The 20,651-nt window shown below is 51.5% G+C and overlaps 2 protein-coding genes across 2 annotated transcripts; both read right to left on the bottom strand.

Annotated features, from left to right (window-relative positions):
* Window positions 1–8,166: 8,166 nt before the first annotated feature.
* HD553DRAFT_349013 (uncharacterized protein) lies at window positions 8,167–11,297 on the bottom strand (the record flags this gene model as incomplete). Its single annotated transcript, XM_046183426.1, has 8 exons — window positions 11,024–11,297; window positions 10,536–10,969; window positions 10,363–10,478; window positions 9,642–9,899; window positions 9,450–9,545; window positions 9,190–9,378; window positions 9,017–9,119; window positions 8,167–8,948 (listed from the first exon to the last, which is right to left on the bottom strand). Exons 2-8 carry the CDS (start codon window positions 10,939–10,941, stop codon window positions 8,167–8,169), a joined length of 1,950 nt encoding a protein of 649 aa, XP_046037623.1. The 5' UTR covers window positions 10,942–10,969; window positions 11,024–11,297.
* Window positions 11,298–16,073: 4,776 nt separating this feature from the next.
* On the bottom strand, window positions 16,074–18,922 carry HD553DRAFT_323016 (uncharacterized protein; the record flags this gene model as incomplete). The annotated part of the gene is made up of 3 exons (XM_046181358.1): window positions 16,074–16,736; window positions 17,599–17,703; window positions 17,879–18,922. 3 exons carry the CDS (start codon window positions 18,920–18,922, stop codon window positions 16,074–16,076), a joined length of 1,812 nt encoding a protein of 603 aa, XP_046037624.1.
* Window positions 18,923–20,651: the final 1,729 nt, after the last annotated feature.

Consider the following 20,651-nt stretch of genomic DNA (forward strand, 5'->3'; position numbering starts at 1 on the left):
AATATGGACGATGATGATGTATCTGCGAAGTTGATGTGTTTGTTGTTGTTGTTCCCACGCGCACGGACATTGAAATTTGTTTCCTGATGTCCGTTTAGCCTCTTCACGCTGAGAGTCCCCACGACAACAAGTAACACACGAGATAAACAGGGAGAAGGCATCGGTGCTGACTGTCAGAAATGAGGGTGTCCGGCACTTGATCAATAGCATGATGCATGATGAGCGTGCGCCATTCCCGGCTACCAAGGTGATCTGTACGACGCCTCTGTTAGAACTCAAGATATTGCTTCATCAATGGCATGTGCTATCAGTCAATACAAAGGTACTGACCTGTTAGAACTCAAGATATTGCTTGAGATCTAACAGTCAAGTGGTGTATATTGATGATCTAGTTGTCCGAGATTTTCATCACCGGGGTGAGGTCCCAGCTTGGGTGATGCTGACTAAGCATCACCCCAGTCCCCAGTAATCCTGGGGAAATAATCCCAGTAATCCTGGGGAAATAATCCCGGTAATCCTTGATTACATGCGCCCGCGCGCACCTACTTTCTACACTTCCCCTCGGACTTCTCTATTCAGAGGTGGACGACATTGATGTAGGTGCCCTGTTGATCTTCAGATTCATGTCAGCGCAAAGTACTTGGAGCTGTTTTCCAGTGATTGGCTTGGTGAGAAGATCCGCAATCATCTGTTTAGTGTTGAGGTATTCGACCTCGATCTTCTTGTCCTCGATCAGTCCCCTAAGAGCGTGGTGCAAAACATCAATATGTTTTGTCCGAGCATGGTTGGTGGGATTCTTAGCCAATGCGATAGCTGGCTGGTTGTCCTCAAAGATGGTGACCGGTTTACCATCATGAAATCCTAGTTCCTGATCCATGATCGAGAGCCAGACTGCTTCTTTCCCAGCTGATCCAAGAGCGATGTATTCGGCCTCCGTGCTAGACCAGGCTACTGTGGTCTGTTTCTTGCTCTGCCATGATACCGGTCCATTGGCCAATGTGAACACATATGCCCCAACAGATTTCCTATCTCCCTTGTCCCCGGCATACTCAGCATCCGAGTAACCAGCAATTTTCTGATTGCCGTCTCGGTGATAGACAAGACTGGCATCGATGGTGCCCTGAAGGTACTTCATTACCCGCTCACACGCTTTCCAGTGTGTCTCCTGGTAGGTCGAACAGAATGATGCGAGGTGTGAGATTGCAAAGGAGAGATCCGGTCGTGTCCCCCGAGCTAGATAATTCGCCTTTCCGATGAACTCCCGGAAAGGAAACCTGGTATCAGGTGGTGGTCGGTCTTCAGGTGGGAATGCGCTGATGACCTCTTCCACTGGAGTCTTGACGGGATGGCAGTCAATCATATTGAACTGTTCCAGGATCTCCCGAGCAAACTTCTTTTGAGATAGGGTGATGGTTCCCTTCTCCCGGTCCTGTTCGATCTCGATCCCCAGTAACACCTTGGGATCATCCGTCCACTTCATCTCAAACCTGGTGTTGAGCAAGGCTTTGGTTTCCTGGACCAAGCTGTCCGTGTCTCCGGCTACCAGTGCATCATCCACATATAGACCAAGTAGCACCTTTCCCTCTGGAGTGTCCTTGACAAACACCGACTGATCCGCTGAGATTGATGAGAACCCAAATCCACCCAGGATCTTTCTGATGTGCCGGTAAAACAGACGAGGAGATTGATGGAGACCATAGATCGCTCTGTTCAATAGGCAGATATGGTCCTCCTTCCCGGGTTCCTTGAATCCCTCAGGCTGTTCAATGTAGACGGTCTCTCCTTCCATACTGCTGGAGAGAAAGGCGGTCTTGACGTCACCTTGTGACAGAACCATCTGTCTCTGGCACGCTCGAGCGATGATGTACCGAATGGATTCCAGTTTGACAACCGGGGCAAAGATCTCTTGATAGTCGATCCCAGCTTTCTGGGTGTAGCCCCGAGCAACCAGTCTGGCCTTTGGCTTTTGAGTACCATCGGGTAGGTCTTTCATGGTACAGACCCATCGGACTGAGATCGGCTTTGGTTGTCCGGTCTGCCTCGGGACCAGGGTCCAGACCTGATTCTTGGCCATCGATGCCATCTCATCCAGCTTCGCATCCAGATAGATGGGATCGGCAGGATTCATCTCAGCCGATGTCAAGAAAGCTTGATCCATTATGTCTTCAAGCTTGGGTCCGTGTGCAATGACCGCATGATCCTGGAATCTCTTTGGAGCTTGTCGGGATCGTCTTGCACCATCCGGTAAGACCTGTGGAATCCCCGATCCTTGAGCTGGTACTGGAACATACTCATAGTTCTTCCAGATACCAGTCCCTTTCTTCCGAGTGCTTTGTTGATCCACCGGGACCGGAATCCTACTTGGCGGCAGTGGTATCGGTCCTGCTGGCTGAACTGGGGCTTCCCCTATTTGAGGTTCGGCTTCCCCAATCTCTCGCTCAACTTCCCCCATCTCTCGCTCAGCTTCCCCAATCTCTGGTTGGGCTTCTCCGATCTCCGCTCGAGGATCCAGGATCTCCGGTTCAGCTTCATCAATCCTCGGTCCAGCTTCCCTGATCTTTGGATCAACCGGTTGGGCTTCTTCCCCGACAGTCAGTTCAGCTTCCCCGATTGCAGGTGAGATGTCCTGGAAGAAGATGTCTCCTTTTGCGATGTTGGTCTTTTGATCGGCCCATCTCTGGTCTTCACAGAATTTGACATGTACCGTCACATGTTTCTTGAGAGCATAGGGATCGAAGAGTGTCCAAGCTTTCTTGGCCTTCGACTCTTCCTCTCCATATCCAAGGAAGATGCACCGCTTTGCCTTGGGTTTCCAGATCTGACCAACCCGGTCTTCTTTTGGTATGTACATGTAAGCGACACATCCAAACACCCTCAGATGACTGACCGACGGTCTCTTTCCAGTGAAGAGTTCTATCGGTGTCTTGTCTCCTGTCTTTGCGGTCCGGGTCCGGTTCCTGACGTATGCAAAGTTCTTTGCAGCAGCACCCCAGTACTTGTTACTGAGACCGGAATCGATCAAGAGAGTCCGAGTACCCTCTTTTATGGTCCGGACAGCTCTCTCTGCTGCCCCATTCTGTTCCGGTGTTCGAGCTGTAGTCATCTGAGCTCGGATCCCCTTCTCTTCACAGAACTGGCTGATCGCTCTGTTATCAAATTCTCCCCCACCATCGGACCGAAGAACCTTGACTGATCGACTCAACTGATTTTCCCATTGAGTCAGAACTTGTTTCAACCATCGGGTTGCCTCTGACTTGGTCCTGAGGAGTTCGACATGGTAGTATCTGGAGTAATCATCGACCATGATCATGAAGTACTTGGCTCCTCCGATAGCCTCATCAAAAGGCCCAGCAAGATCGAAGGTGATCAGCTGGAGTGGTTCTGTTGACCGTGATGAGCTGTCCGGGAATCAAGCTCTTGTCATCTTTCCCAGGATGCAGCTCTCACACTGGTGTGGGACAGACGTTTGGTCAAACCCGTCCACCGAATCCTTAAGATTCCGTATCGAGTTCCCACCCAGATGTCCCAGCCGTTGATGCCAGATATTCCCCAGTCCTGAGATCGATGCCGTGTTGGCTGAATCCATCTTAGGTAATGCCGGAGACTTTGCATTGACCTCGTACAGGTTGGTATCCAACATCTTGCCGATCAAGGTCATCTTGTTGTTCTTCCTCAAGATTGCCTTGCCTTCCGTGAACATGATGTCCGATCCGGCTTTGTCCAGCTGTGAGATCGAGATCAGATTCGAACTGAGTTTGGGAACATACAGGCAGTTTGCAAGATGTAGCTCTGCCTTCTTTCCTCCAACCTCGATGGTCAAGAAGATGTCGCCCATCCCCTCAGCATAGATCACCTGTCCGTTTCCAACCATGACAGGTGCAGTCATTCTCTGATAGTTTGGGGATAGGTCAAAGAACCTCTTCATCCCGAACATGTGTCTTGAACAACCTGAATCGATCAGGGTTGTCATCTTCCTAGTCGCAAGTGAGTAAGCCTTCTCAGTGATGTTCAAGGCTTGATTGGGCTGACGTTGATAGAGGGTCATGGATTGCATAGCAGCATCAAAAGAAGATACAGCGGCAGCGGCCCTTTCACCACCTCTAAATCCCGGTCCCGATCCTCCTCCTCCGTGCCTCTGCCTGTAGGCAACCATGTCTGGGTGAGGGCAGGTGGGAGCCCGATGTCCCGCCTTGCCACAGGAGTGGCACCCATTAGGTTCGGCTTGAGGACACTCCCTGGCGATATGCCCCCTCTGCCCGCAACACCTGCAGGTCCTAGTGTCGGTCCCGGTCCCGGTCCCGGTCCCAAAGGTCCGCCTCCCAACACCACCGGTCCCGAATCCAACTCCGGTGGTCCCAATCTTGGCATAACCAAATTTGGCTGCCATTGCCTGGAAGGCCTTCTCGGCAATCTCCTTGTTGGCAATGTCACGGTAGGCGGCCAGAATCATCCTCTCGACCGACTCCTTCTTGACATCGACCCCCATGGTGATGTTCGACTGAAGGAACTCTCCAGCCTTGAAGTAAGGGTGTCCTTCCGGGTAGGATCGAAGACACTTAGACCATTGGGCCATGATCTCCACATCCTCCCTTTGTAGCCCGTTGGCCTCCAGACCCTCAACCACCGTATCCAACCTCGCCATGTACCCCTCAAAGTCGTCTCCAATGGGCCGGAGGTTGGCGAATTCGTCGATCAGGATCTGGACATCGAATGAGGTGGTCTTGGAGTGGATCTCCTTGATCTTGTACATGGCCTTGGCAGGGTGATCAATCCCCTGGATCGATCGCTTGTTGACCCCAGGAGAAGGCCGGATGTAACCCAGAGCCTGGGCACATTTGAGGTCGTAGTCTTCAGCGGCCTCCGTCATCTTCTCGGTGATGTCCCCCTTTTCCGGAAGAACCGGTCTCTGCTTGGCCGGCTCACCCTTGGCATCATACTTCACATAAGGAAGCAGGCGTTTGATGGCCAAGAGGTCTCGAATGGATTCCAGCCATTCGACATAGTTGACCCCGGCTCGGGCAAGGACAATGACCTTGGGTCCTTTGGTGGTGATCTCGTCGTCAGACATGATGGTGAAGGACAGCGAGGTAATGGAGATGGTCGGTTTACTAATGTCTAGGGAAGGGAAAGTCTTCCTGTTATCCGGTGTAGCAGAAGATGTCTATCTGACTGGTCTATCTCAAGTTCTAGGTCGATCTGTTGACGTGGCTGATTAGAAGTTGACACGTAGAGAAGACGGGTCAACAGCTGGGCTCATAACCTGTTAGAACTCAAGATATTGCTTCATCAATGGCATGTGCTATCAGTCAATACAAAGGTACTGACCTGTTAGAACTCAAGATATTGCTTGAGATCTAACAGTCAAGTGGTGTATATTGATGATCTAGTTGTCCGAGATTTTCATCACCGGGGTGAGGTCCCAGCTTGGGTGATGCTGACTAAGCATCACCCCAGTCCCCAGTAATCCTGGGGAAATAATCCCAGTAATCCTGGGGAAATAATCCCGGTAATCCTTGATTACATGCGCCCGCGCGCACCTACTTTCTACAGCCTCGGGCTGGCTTGAACCTTGCGTCCTGAAAGACCGCAAGAGAATGAATAGCGCGTCTGCGGATATTTTGCGATGCTGTGTGCTACGAGCCGAACGTGTTCCTGAACCCTTGGCTTGCAAAGCCTTGGAACACGATTATGAGACTTGGGTATGCAGGTCAATGGGTCCGTAGACGATCGCGAGCAGAAGCGTGCATACCAATTGATGTCTGTCGCCAGGCGCCAGAACCATGAGCTTTCTCGACGCCACGCCCATCCTGAGAGTGGATGTAGCTGACTTCTGCTCAGCTGGCCCGTTATCACGATCTCGCCACTAGTTGTGATCTGTCTTCCAATCGATGGGTCGCTAGGTACATGGAACCTCCGAACGTTGGCGTCGCTCGCGGCCGCGAATGGAAGAGTGGCCACACCGGGCATCTGGGAGTCTTCCGCTCGAATGCACTTTTCCAGTCATTCAGTCCCCTGCTTACTGCCGGGAACGAGGTCAGTAAAGGGGGTTTTGCATCATCTCATCACAATTCGATGTCCATCAGAATGACACCTCTCCGCTGTAATGGCGAGCGTATTACACTGATGTGGATTCCAGGAATTGGGGAGTGCAACATCACCGATTTATCCATAAGCCATTGCGGCTTGTTAAGACCAGCCGCATTCTGCCTCTTGTCAATCAAAGGAACTAGTCGAGATCGAGGATACGACGTTTCAGCGGTTCCTCAATCGACGTGATGGAAGGCGAAATAGACACAGCAACGCCTGATGTCACCTATGTGATGCCAAACAAGGTGTATTGGCAATAATCCTGAACAGACGTCTCTATAGTATTTGGAAGCAGACAGATTGGAACATGTGCATATTGCTGATGGCTACATAGTTCCTGAGCGAGTCACATAACAGCTATTTAGCGGAAAACACCATGTTCCTAACCCTTGTCTACACTACTTTCAGATGCTTCTGCTCGATTGATAGATTTGCATTCCCCCAGCCTTGTTCCCGCATCAATGTTCATCGCACTACTGACTTGAGATCCCAGGTCGAGCGACAGGATGTGCCACTGTAGATGAGCGATATTTTCCACTGTCTAGGTTCCAACGGATTTACACTTCGACCACGGCCGATGTCTTCTCGAATCTTCAAGCTAACAAGCGCAACCGGTCATCTTCGCCGCGATCGTTTCAGTTACGATCTGGCTGGAATGCTGTTGTTGAATGAGCGAAAGCACGGATGTCCACAGAGAAGCCATACTCGTTCAAGAGTATCGAGACGAGGCTGAGTAGCTCTATAGCCAAATCTCCATTTCGTTCTCGAAGTCTGGCAATCTGGCAAGCTGCTCGGCTCCTCTGTCGGAAAAAGAAGACAGAAGCTGCCAAATGACAGTACAAAGCTGGGTGACGCGACCGATAACGGGGCTTATTCCGGTGCAAATTGGCGCGCTTCGAGGTGCTTTGGTGATGTCGCCCTCCCGGATAAGCTGAAGCCATCTGACTAGAATCGGGGGTAACCGCACCTCCCGCTATTGCGGAGGCGTCAGTCTGGCGGGAATGAGTTTGTGAAGCGAAAGCACCGGTCGTCGTGTTCGAACGAGCAGACAAGCGCGATGGCTTGGTGGCTGAAACCTGCGGAGCGCTAAGCAAATCGAAGAATGCGGGGATATCAAGCTGACTTGGACTTTGACCCGTCAGCGTCTCAACATGTGGTCTCGGGGTTGCTGTACCGCTTATCATAGACATGAGCAAGCCTGCTCCTAATGAGGATCCCGTTCCCGATCGGCTTGAAATGCGAAGCACATGAACATGCGAGGCATGGCGGGTTGAGTCCCGGTAGCCGATAGGCAAGGGTATTGCGGTCCACCTTGGCCCGATCCGACGTTTCACTAGCTGATCTGGAGCACTACCAGCTCCATCATGTTGCCACTTCCTTGTGTGACTCTCGATCTGAAACGATGCCAGGCTCAAATTCATCCAAGCCTGCCTGTTCGATGATAAGGCGGGACCGAAACAGCCGTTAGGTTTGGACGTGGGTTGTCTTGCCAGCCAGCGTCATGTGAGATACCGGAAGCCAGACTATCGGTGTGACCAAACCCTCCTATTCACGATCTTTGATCGTATCCCTGTTGGATTGTACTGGGGTCAAGCGTACCGCGATCCATTTCTGGGTGCGCCCAATCCTCGTGTTACATGATGTGATAACCGGTTGAACAGAGGCGTGAAAGCGGGAAGTACAAAATCTCTGTGATGCTGATGCGTAGCTGATAGGTAGAAGTAAGGACGAATATCCCTAAGTTGCCGGCATAGCCTACATAGGCGTGTCATTATAGCTTTCGAGAACCCTATCTCGGAAGGTAAACTGAGGAACGCCTTTTGTTTATCAAAGGAGACACGTAGCAAAGGCTTGTCAATGTTTTTTGCTTCTGGCCAAGGATGTGTATTGTACTACCGTTCGTCGGGTAGTCCAGAGGTTCCTTAACAGAGAAGATCCTGAATCATGTTAATCTATGGAAAGAATACAAAGAGAAACCCCTTCACGATGTAAATGTTTCAGCCGATCGGAATGTGAAGAAGAGAAGGTCTAACTACGTCGGTTGCTAAATCATGTGTGGCTTATTCAATCACTCGTGGGTCACGCTTCTCCAAAATAAGGCCGCATGAACTTCGACTGCCCGTATAAGGATAAGATGACCCCGCTATTCAGTCGTTCGTAAGACGACAACCTCGTCCCTGCCTCGAGCTTTAGCAGATCAGCTACGCTTCGCGCGACATCCAGTGCGAGCATCCACTCTTCCAAGAATGCGATGGAGTTGATGACTTGCGAAATGTTGACTTGGGTCCACACAGTATCGTCACGAATAGGAGTATGAGATGAAGCGTCAGATCGAGACAATAGGGTCAAGGGAACGAGAAGTTCTTTTGTGAGCCTAGCGATCTGCTTTTGCCCCAAGAAGCTGTCAACCTCCCAATTTTGCGCCAGACGAAAGAAAGCGGGGTCCTCAGGGATACCTGACAGTTTCTCAGAGTCCACCAGGCCGACGAGCAGGGTCCATCTGCTCTTCAAACGCTCGACCCTCTGCTGCATACGGCTGGAAGCTATCTGCGTGGCATCATCATTCTCGGTTGCTTCCCTTTCGCGACCTGGACTGAAGTTGAGCTTGAACTCGCCTTGCAGAGTCATGACGTACCATGTCTTGGTGCTGTTGGAGTCTATCTGCTCGTATAGTTGCAGCTGCCCGTTCTTGTGCGATGCTGTGGTGTAAATGGATCTCAGCGATAAATTCGGTCCGTTAAATTGCAGGAAGATCGTAGAAGATCCTTCCGCTGTCGCGGCATTGGGTGTACGCGAGGCTACCGTGTATTGCGTTGGATCCCGGGCATGGTAAGAAGGCATAGCACTCGTCACAGATTGGCCTGATTGATAGGATCCGCTGCCCCAGTCTGCAACTTGGAAATACTGGCCATATAGACTTTGTGAATACGGATCCGCCAAGAGAAGGCGATCCGTCTCAAACGAGGTCGTGGGGGGCCACAATGAGCTGCCGTCTCGTCGATAAAGTTGACCAACAAGTCCCGACACATGGCCTGCGAATTACCAAGCAAAAAGCAACGTCCGATCAGCTTTTTCGGACGCAGACAGGGATCGAGGTTCGACTCGAGGAGGTGCCGGGGGGGGACTCGCCTCGGCCAAGGTCGCCGCCGGGTGATCGTAATGTTCGAGGCTCTTCAGGGCCGACTCGATGTGCCCGGCGTGGCGTGTCGAAGCGACGACGACGGGCAGGCGGAGGACGTCCATATAGACGATCGATACGGCGTACAGCATAAAGATGGACGAGAGCGAGAGCTGCGAGGGATACGAGGTCAGCCACTGACGACCTTGGACAGCAAAAGGAAAACCCGTCGAATAACGCGCACCTCAGGAGTATGCGGGTACATGGCGATGTGCCGCTCAAACATGTCGATCGTCTCGCAGGCCGTCTTGACGCACTCGTCCGCCAGTGCCTCGACGTACTAATCCGCCTCGAGTCCGACGTTCCCAAGGCCGTCCCGTCCGAGCGCTCGCCAGACGCACAGCTGGAGCATGCGTAGCAGGCACAACGTCTCGACCTGAAGGTACATGCCGTAGATGGTAAAGAGCACCAACGTCCGCTGATAGTCGCCGTCCCGATCAAACTCGCGAGGTAGCTCGATCCGAAGGTGTTCGACGGCGTCCCAAAGTGACCGCCCACCTCGGCGTGAAAAGCCAAGACCCGTTCGTACAGATCGAGCACTCGTCTGATACCCGCTTCGACCGACAACAGGGCCAGCTCGCTGCACTTCGTCCGCCAATCGGGCCAGCTTGAGCATGACCGAGAGGCGCGAGTTCTACGTGAGCGAAAATGTGTTGGGTCAGCTGGTGCGCTACCTTGACGGGTGACATGGACTCGCCTCCTTCATTCCAGCCACGATTTCGATCGCATCCGCATCCCAGGCGAGGGTCGACTGTTAGAACTGTTAGAACTCAAGATATTGCTTTATCAATGGCATGTGCTATTAACCAATACAAAGGTACTGACCTGTTAGAACTCAAGATATTGCTTGAGATCTAACAGTCAAGTGATGTATATTGATGATCTAGTTGTCCGAGATTTTCATCACTGGGGTGAAGTCCCAACTTAGGTGATGCTGACTAAGCACCACCCAAGTCTCCCAAGGTGATGCTGACTAAGCATCACCCATCTGTAATCCTGAGGAGTAATCCCAGTAATCATCACGCGCGCGCGCTTACTTTCTACATCGACGGGCTCCCATGGCACAGGCATGCCCACTGTTCGGAGTAAAAACTGACGGCAAAGACGGTCCGATAGTCGTTGACCTCGGCGACGTCGAACTCGTACGTCCCGCGCTTGTGCAGACCCATCCGGGTGATCGATCGGGCCGCCGTGTTCATGGTTTCGAATTCGGCTGCAGGTCAAGATTTAGCGTCAGGTCGTTCGTTGAACGTAAGAGTTGGGAACTCACCCCCACTGTTTCCGTGACTCAGACTGAACTCGGCATAGATGATCCACGATCGAATCAAGTCGACTCCGCCTTCAAACGCGCCCATATCGTTCATGATCCCGTAAGCCGCTCTGAACAAGGTCTCGCTCCAGACCACGGCAATGTCTTTCGGGCAATCCGCGTCGCCGTCCCCACTAATGACTTGTGCGCCAAAGGCGAGGACGAGCATGTCCCGAGCGCGCTCAACCCGTGGACTGGCGATGTCAGGAAAAGGTCGTCGTGCGCCAGGTCGAGAGGTGTCAAACGACGCGCCTATGGATCGCTCGATGGCGACCAGGTCGAGCACGGGAAAGATGACGCGCGAGTATTCGTGCAAGAACCGGTAAGCCAGGCGGGATGGCAGGAACATCGGATTCGGGTTGGGCATCTCGGGATCTCGAAGGCGGTCCCGGAAGCTGCGCAAAAGTCAGCCTTGTCGGTCATCGACGCTCGAGCTCAGGACAGCTCACATGTAACGTTCGCACCCCCCATCGCCACAAATCTGGACCCCGGCTCTCGGGCTCGATACCTCGTCATTGCTGGAATGCCTTTCGCCCGATCGGTTCGTGCGATTGTTGTATTCGAACCTGTAACATCTTTGCCAAGAGGTCTTGCAGTCCGAAGTATGACGTGATCCCTATAGTGACCGGACGAGACAAGACGAGACGACACGTTGTCAGCGAGGTTTCCTAGTCGAGGTCACTTCATCACGTCCTTCCAATGACCTCGAACACCCATCCCCAGAATTCCATGTTTCGATTGCCCGAATCGCCCTCATAGAGAACCATCCCGGGCATTCCCAAACGCGTCCGCCCTCATCCGTCGAATCGTAAGATCGTTATGCCAACCTGCGATAATCGTCCGAAAAGGAGGTCACTAGGTCGGCTCCACCGTAGAGAAGCTATCGCCATAATGCCGCTATGCTTCGGTCTTGCGGGAGCAGAAAGTATGCGTATACTTGCCAAGGTGATGATTGTATATGACGGTATCACTGTTGTTGATTTTCGGCCCCGGTCGAGTTGTCGTTACCCCTTTTCCGAGGGACAGGCAAAGAGGAGGTAGGCCAACTGATCCCCGACCAATCTACGGGGATCATCCCGTAGGGTACAGGCATCGAAGCTAGGGTAGGGGTGATCCAGTCGAGGTCGGTCGGTGCTGTTGGGGCGGAAGGAGATTCGTTCAGCCGTAGAGGTAGTATAGAGCTGGTGTATCGTATAAGGACATATTGGGGGAAACGGACGATACGAAGTCTTTCCATCAGTGACGATGTTCACATGATCTGAACGTCCTGCCTTCCCCCTGTGATTCGACTGACCTGACGTCCCCGCTCGTCGCTTCACCAAGCCTATCATTCCCCGAAGACAATTCTCCTCGAGGTCGATTGTGTTCCTGCAAGAGTTGTTTACGGGTAGACCCGCTAAACACGCATTCGGTGGTATGGAGTCGGCATGCTGCACAGGGTCGACCGCCGACGCACTGAAAAAGGGTGCAAGTCAGAGAGTATGGAATGACCAGCATCGTTATCGCGTAGAATCGTGAGAGCTGGAGAGATCGAGGACTTACTTTGACCTTCCTGAATCATAAAGAGGACGTTTCCGTGGTGTTCTGATGTCAGCATTTGCTGTGTGAACGCCTCGGAAGGCTCTCGTTGATGTTACACTGACCTGAATTTACAGATCTGACTCTCCCAAAGGTACAAAGGTCACCACAGGTGTCAGCTACATGTACGAGCCTTCTAGTAGCATGAAACTCGAGCTCCAGACTCACATCACAAGTTTTCGTGTTGTTGATGTAAGCAAGATCGTTCGCCTTGGGTGCGACCCTTGCCTCTTGCGTCATTCGCGTTGATGGTGGTGGTGGTGGTGGTGGTGATCGCGGGCTAGTCACCAGCCTGTTCCGGCCGACGACGACCCATTCTGAGAGTCTGAGCGATGTTGGTATGCCAGGGCACAGGCCACATGAGAGCCAGGCATGCGGTCTGGGAACATGGCAAGAGTGTATGTCCAGAGTCGAGTCAGGGGTTGCAGTCGACTGCATGCTGGCGAACGAGGCCGGGATTTCGTTACGTAGATGAGTCTTCAAAGGTGACGTTTGAGCACAAACTCACCTAGGCCCTCCTTTTCCTTGATAACTAACAAAACCACTTCACAGGCTCCATTCATCTTCGTCCTCCCAAGCATGCTTTACCCATTTTAGGTTCGGACAAGCACACCCAAGGGCATGGGCTTTGAGGATCAATTCAAGTCCCTTCTGGTTGATCACGATGGGTTCCCGTTGAGAGAATGGTCATATACTTTTGTAAATGGGCTGCAACGGAGACACAATGGCAATACACCATTCTACTAATCGCTTGATGCGACATTCTCGATGGCTGCCAATGATTTGATACCAGCTCATAATAATGGAGACACTTGTGATTGCTCACCCAAAAATCACACAAGCCCCAATCCTTGCTCGATTGTTGTATCAGCAGGAATCTGAGGGTCTTGCTTAGTCTGTGGCCACATGTAGCCAGCCCTATTATGACTGTATCTGACTTGACCCCTAGTCCTCGACAGCGTTTTGCACCAAGCAAATGATCTTGTGAAGGGTGCGCACGTTGCCTCCGCTGAAGATCATAAGATCATCCTTTTGCTTTGTCGCTGAGAGGAAGCTGTCAAACAATTTGAGGAACGGGTGGCCTGTTTCCAGGACAAGCTTAAGGGAATATTGCAGATCCCTCACCATCTGCGCGGTCCCCGTGAGTTTTTCATTAAGCGATCTGCCCTTCCCGGACTTAACTTTATCTTCCTCAGTCTGAAAGACGTGCGCTCATTATGACATTGCGTAGTAGAATCGGTAGGTAGATACTCCTCTCGAAACAATGCCGAGCACGACTCCGACTGTCACCTGTTCACAGCATTCGTGATACTAGATGGATTTACGAAGCTCTGCGAATCGAACGCGCCTGCAGCTGTCGAGGGCCATTCAAATTGGTTCGGGGATTCTATCGCAGCAACAACTGAGACTCTATACCTGTAGGCGGAGGGCGGAGAGCGACTTCGAGACATGACCTCCGAGGTTTTCACCGGCGGAAGCGGCATGTAGCTTGAAGTCACAAGGTTTTGCACTGCTGGTGACGTGACGGTAGGTCCTGTTGATAATCGCTTCATGGCGACCCCTAGCTCTGGGTCAGGCACATTCAAGGCTTGTCGGTCAGCCTCCATATCGCCCACAGAATTCGAATCTCCTATTGCAGGAGACGGGAAAGGGGGCAAGATCGGACGTCAAGGCTAACGGACTGTCATCGTTGGCCAGTAGGAAGCTGTCATCAAGGGATCTCGAAAGATCTTGATTTTCCCACGTCAACTGGGTATGCAGCACCGGAATTCTGGATGCGATCGACCCGAGTTGACAGATACCGACTTAGAAGCATGTTCCTCGCTATATTGGTGAAATTCGGAATCGCAAGGTTGCTGCGTGGACTGATTCATGGCTGACTCTGCAGCTCCGATGGTCGCTGGATGACGAAAACGTACAACTTGTCCGCTCCGTTTCTTGTACATCGGACAAGGGACTGCTGAGACGCAGCCGACTGCCACTAAACCTTGAAAGACCTCCCTATTGCAATCACCTATCAAAAGAATGCGTAATCAGATCGCTCGTCATGGTTGGAGGGAACAGTCACATAGGTCAGCCGCAATAGGGTTTCGACGCTGTTTCAGGTAAAGAGGACGCGCGCGCTAGTGAGTTGGTGACGTGATCGAACGCATTCATGTTCTCGCTCTTTAGCCAGCTACCATCGCTGCCCTGATATCGACAGAGCGGTACCTAGTAAGCCACAAGTTCAGGGCAGATGCTCCATTCCTGGACGTAGGATGCCCCTTTACAAAAGACTCAATGCTGGTCCTTTGGGCCGCGAGACTTAGCCATAGTTTCATCGCCAAGTCAGCGAGGACATCATTGACCTAGGAGCGTTACAGCATGTCGACCCGAGGGCGCCTGGTCAGAGGTGCCTAGTGGATCTTTATATGGACGCTGAAGTCAGAAGATTCTGGAGTAGATTGATCGAATAGCGAATACAAGGAATTCAACAAGTATACGCGTTACTGATGGTCGAGATCCGGGACTTTCGCGACTACCTGTCCTGCCAGCCCAGGTGCCTATAGCCCAGCTTCTCATCGACATTTATTCCATGATCTATTCTCAATCAGCGAGCAATCATGAGCAACTCGAACCAGATATGTAGTTTCCTGAGCAAGCCATCGGTTATGCTGTTCGAAAAGGTCCCCTGAATCGCAGCATCCCTGAGCGTAGGAATCAATCCCTAAGTTGTCTCATGGTCTTGTTGAGTTTCTGCAACCCTGCATGATTGATCGGCATAAGGAGATCCCGATCCTTTCTGAGACTGGGTAATTCGGTGAGTAACCTGGAAGATATACGGTAATTCCCTAGATACGACGCAAGAACCTTTCGTTTCATCAGATCGTTCGCAACGACAAAAATCCAGCTCTCTGATTGATCGTTCTCGCCCCCTTGCAGGTCACAAATCCGATAATCGCGTAGCCAAACACCGTCCACACCTCATATGCCTTTTCTTTTTTTGCGGGCCCGAATCAGAGACTGGGCGTTTTCCCTTCAGCGATAGGTTGGGTGGTAAATGCATACCTCGGGGCGATGAGTACCCGGTTGCAATTCTGCTGGATAGTATTCTGGGCTGTTGACGGTGTTTCGAATGGCCGGAGACACAATGCATCTCCAGAGTCGGTGCAGCTTGTGGACGAAGTCGAGACCCACTCGATGAGGGCTACTGGATTACTCTGCCGACCACTGTATGGCCTCATGTAGGTGGACAGAACGACGCGATCGGTAACGCCAGTTTGGCCATCACAAGTACTGTTTAACGCGACTCCAGGCTGCAATTGCGGCACTTCGCACATCGCGATCTGACAGTCTGCCTCCGTATCGGCAGATATACCTTGCTCCTCGAATTTACGAGAAAGCGGCAGTACCTGCTCAACCGAAGATTCATGCGACGTTCTTCAATATTCGTGCTCTCGTGATGACTGACCAACGTGCCGATTTCCCAGGACATGTCTGGTGGACGTCATTCCATCCAAGACTGGGGCGTGTATCTCGAACGATCCCAAAGCAGTCGCGATCTGTGGTGGTATCGATACGAAGACGTGATCCCTGGAGATTTGTCGCATGATGTTAGGTTGGCTGACTCTGTGCTGGAGATGCTGAGACCTCGAACGGTAAATGGCTGTTGACGGAATGTAGCTGACCAGATTGTCCAAGTAGCACAACAATAATAACCGAAAAAAAATCTGTATCTTATGTGCTTGCGTACCGCTGGAGCTAAAGAGACGTTATTTAAGCTTCCCCAAACCTATTGACGAAGGACCGCACTATTGCACTCGGTCGTGTGGGACGATGGGGAGATCAAGTCTATGGCATGACTGCTAGTACCAATAACACGGTAGCATGTAGGGATGGTAATCTAGTCAATCAAACATATCCTGCATCGTGTATACAACGCTATCTGTCGTGGCAGAGGGGTGTAGTTACTACATTAGTGGTGCCCAGGATCTCAATGTCTGCGACCTTGACATAGTCCCGAGTCTTCCAATTGGGATCGACGTTTTCGCAATGATTTAGGCACCAAATTACGGCCGACAAACAGATTTCCAGCCAGCGTTTGACATTTGCCAGAGCATCTCGTTCCGGTTTGGGCGCACCTGGACAAATAGCGGTCAAGATCATGTCTAGGCGTGTCGTTATAGCATCGCTGATGTTGGTGTCAATCAGAGTTCTGAACCGCTCGCTTTCATTGAGCAGATAGATGGTATACCAGCAGTACGAGTGCACCTTTCCTGTCAGCTCGAGAGTAGGATCGTGCATGGGAATGTTGCGACAACTCTCTGCTAGTCTGCTGTTGAGTTGTGGGCGTGAATTTCCTTTCTGGCTTCCCTTGCGTCCAGTGAACTCGATCAAGCACCATCCATGGGGAGTCTGGACAGGGACAAACCTCTTGCTGCCGTACAAATATTGCGGGGGCTTGCCCTCAGCCGGTGTCGAGGCCACAGAATTAGACATGGTCTTGTCCGAGGCTAGCTCAAGACTCGCAGTAGCTGTGGCTACTTTCTCCCATTCCGCAGACTCGTTCGTCAATGACGATGCTACGTTAAGAGTGGCAAATCTCTGTCGTCAACGATCGTATGTATGGTTAAGGCGGTACGCAGCAGATCGTGTCATACCTGGTGTCATGGTCTGAGGTCCTGACGCTGTGTTGATAGCGGTCTCTACCTATCCTGGCGGCAGGTTAGAAGATGGATCATATCGATCGCTTAGGGAGGGAAACATCCGAGGTTCCAGATACAGCTCAAGTGTATCCTCAGATCCGGACAAGATCCTTTGTATATGAGCGCTGTGTTCGGGGTAATCCATTGTTGCGTCTGAAGCAACGATAACAGGTTCAGTAGGGGGGCAGTGTACCGTTGAATATATGGTTCGAAGGGGAGACAGGGGACGATTGCAGAACCAGGAACGTATATAACCAAGTCGAGATAGAGATGCGACCACATCGGGGAGCTGCGAAGTGGCAGCGAGGATCCCGAAACCACCCCTTAATACTGATCAAAGGAGCATATGCCGCAACATACAGAGACTGACAGCCGAGTTCACTTTGATACAGCCGTCCGCTCGATGCACACAGCATCACGCTACCTCCTGACGATCAAAGGAAGCGCAGGTGCGGATGATCACGTTTCTAGTGACGACTGAGCCCTTAGCGCATTGACGTCAACATATCGTCACTCGTGTCAGCACTATCAGAGGCGCATTTGTGCATCGTTGTAGGTCAGGTTATTGGCGCCTTGATCCTACAGATGCGTTGCAAATCTCCTCCGCGTACTGGCCATAGCGCAAGGTTGTTCTTCAACGAGAAGCATCGTATAAATGCTAGGACTGCTTCGCACTTCCTGTTTGACTCCTGCTCGTGCAAGCCACAATCGTTGTCGGCCATCCGAAAGAAGGGTTGTACGCTACATCGAAGTAAGCGCACCTTGCACCAGGATTTGCCACTCATGTTTCTAGCCAACGCGCGGTGCTTGGTCAGCGGAAGATTGACCGGATTCTTCTCGGTCGTTACAGCAAGGTAGACGAATTGCTGTACGTATTACCAGAGACGATCGGAACACTAAAGAGCATCAGAGTTATAACAATGGACAGATGAAATGGGCATCAAGCATGTTTGTTCCCACATCGATACCACTCATACATTATCGGGATGACAAGACTGGCGGCTTATTCTCGCCCAAGTAGACTATGTCTGCAACTTTCACATAGTCTGGCCAGATAGGATCACTTCCATCCTGTCGCTTGCTTTCCGCCAGTTGATGACTCTGAAGAAGGGCCGAAAGACAGCTCTGCAGCCACTTCACGGTCTCCTGCTCCGCTGAGAATGCTCGCTTTGAGGCAGGGTTCTGTGAAACCAAAAGTGCATCATTGAGCCTCAAGAGACCCCGGTTGATGGCAGCACTGAAGTTTGTGTCTGTCATGGTCCTGAAGTCTTTGCTTGCTCTTAGAAGCGCAAGAACAGCACCACAATGAGCATGTACCTGCCCTGTCAAGGCAAATTGCCGATCGTGATTCTTGATTGCACGCATGCAGTCAGTCAACCTGCTTCGAAGACCCCGCCATTCTTCCCCAGTCTTCACTCCTGAACGTGCAGTGAAAGTAACTTGACACCAGCCCGTAGGGGTTTCCACAAAGAAGGGTTCGTCCCGAGGGAACAGGGCCACGCGATTGTTGTTGAATTGGTTGTGCGAAACCAACGAGACGAAACCGCTCGTGTGTGATTGGATGCTGAAACTGCCCGTCATGGCCGAACGACTCCCTCCGAAGCTTCCAGTGTCAGTGTGAGCTTCTCGATCAGTGTAGTTATCTGAGGGCGAAGAGCTGACATGTCTGCGAGAGGGACCTCGTGTGCGCGCCTTCGCCACTGTCAATGCGCTTATGTCGTCTTCAGACCCATCATCGATCGCCATGACTGGCTCGAAATAGGTGGTATAGCTCGGAGCTCTGTGTCCTAGTCTCGTAGACCGACGAAGTCGACCAGTTCCGGTGTTCGCAGGCTGAGGAGAAGGAGGTGTCGTAGCAGACTGCTGGACGACCTCGCGATGAGCGGAGTAGTCAGGTCGGAAGCCAGTGGAAGTCGAAAGACCATCCGACTCTTCGCTCGCCTGATGTTGACTGGGGATATCGGCATTTGGCGCAAGGGTTTCATCTTCTGGTAGAGTCTGAGGTTCAGACACCCCGGAAAACATCGACGGGACTTCATACGTGTCTGGCGTCCAGTCGTCGCCAAAGCAATAGTACGGGTCCATTATGGCAATTGTGGCAAATGATCGAGTTTTACGTGCAAGAGACGTCACTTTAGTCGATGAGTGCTGGTGTCAATAATGCTGACATTCGATCTGTGGACAACTTCTCCCTTCCGAGAAAAACTTGACGATCGCTCTTATATGAGTTTCCTGACTACCGCCAAGCACCAAGCAGTGACTGTGTATCAAAGCTCTGGTCCGCGCACCTTTGTCGCCCATCACATCACCGCCTGTCCATCAAAAGAAGTAAGATACGCGCTTGCTCCTTCATCTCCCTCTGACAAAGGAACTGGCATCTGTTAAACTTGCGCTCAAAGGAGCGCATCGATCACATCACGCAGAGAACTTGCGAGGCCAGGCAATTGTTGCAGTCGTCAACTGCTCCTTTCTCTGACATCGCTTAGTCCCCCTTGATGCTCCATTCTCCGTCATTCAGTAAAGGACAGTCAATACTATTCTTCATGGACCTAGAAAGTAGCTACTATCAATCCCTCTTCAACTGCATGCAGATCTTTGAGAGCCAAGTGTGACCAGGTCAGGAAAGGAGGACATGCTTTGTCGTCCGCATAGTCCCTCCTGGCTGCATAGATTGACACTTCCATGAAGCAATAATGTGGACGATGGCAACATGATGAAGATGTGTAAGGAGAGGTTGACTTTGGATGCAATCCCGACTGAGACAGGGCCATTGCACGCCTGCTTCGAGCCATGTCCCCGGCACCGCAACTGTTCGGCCTCGAGAAGGCCGTTGGCAAGACCGCTCAATGTATATTAGGGGGAAGGACTAACAGTCTATGCAGGGCTATGTCTAAGGGTATTAGGCTTGCCTGCAAGCCTGGAATAGTATCACACGGGACTAGAAGGTAGGGGTAAGGTAATGAATGTAATAACAGATGTAGTACAACTAGTACTACATTACAGAAAACACATAGGGGTGTTCTAGATATACTCCGTACGGAAGTCCCACCGGAGGTCCCTGTAAAACTACCCGACGCAATCGTTCGGTATGCGTACCGCGGATGCTATAACAGGGATCCATTCTGAAGACAAAGTTTTACAACATGTATCTCTGCCGGAGCCAGATTGAGCTACAGCCCATGCTGGACAAAGCAAACCAATTTGTGGGAATTGATCTCATCATTCTTCTTGAAACGCTGAAGGGGCATCAGCACAGCAGCCATTTGAACGTCTTGATTCTAGTCAGGGCGATGTGATTTGAGCAAAATCTGCTCTTCAATATTGGAGTCTACTTCTTTGCGCTTGCTTTGTGATTATTGATATCAAGTTATCAAGAAATTGAAGTATGTCCTGAGCGCCAAATAGATACAAGGTGATCACGTCAGTCAACATGCATGATTGCCGATAGAATCACATTCTGCAATGGTCTTTTGGGTCGGTGCAAGCCAAAGACTTGGAGATCCAATCGCTGCGTAGAGATATCCATTTGTTGCAGGGTCAGCTGAAAGAGCCTGGTGAAGACATGGCCAAGGACGACATGATTGTGACATTGATAGATAAGCTCGAAAAAGCCAACGTACAGCACAGTGGCCCAGGGGATAGCAGCTGACGTAAGTCACGTAACCGTCTACAGGCCGATCAGCACTTGGGTTTCCGGTCAGATCAAGGATTACTAAGCCTTGTCCACAGGTATGTTATATAAAGCTCCTCTTTGAAGTATGTCCACGTCATTGGTGATTTCCCTGACGTCCAGGCAAAGCTCGGCTTCTTTGTT

Source organism: Filobasidium floriforme (assembly GCF_021052385.1).
Source record: "Filobasidium floriforme strain CBS 6241 chromosome Unknown HD553scaffold_7, whole genome shotgun sequence".
Classification (NCBI taxonomy): domain Eukaryota; kingdom Fungi; phylum Basidiomycota; class Tremellomycetes; order Filobasidiales; family Filobasidiaceae; genus Filobasidium; species Filobasidium floriforme.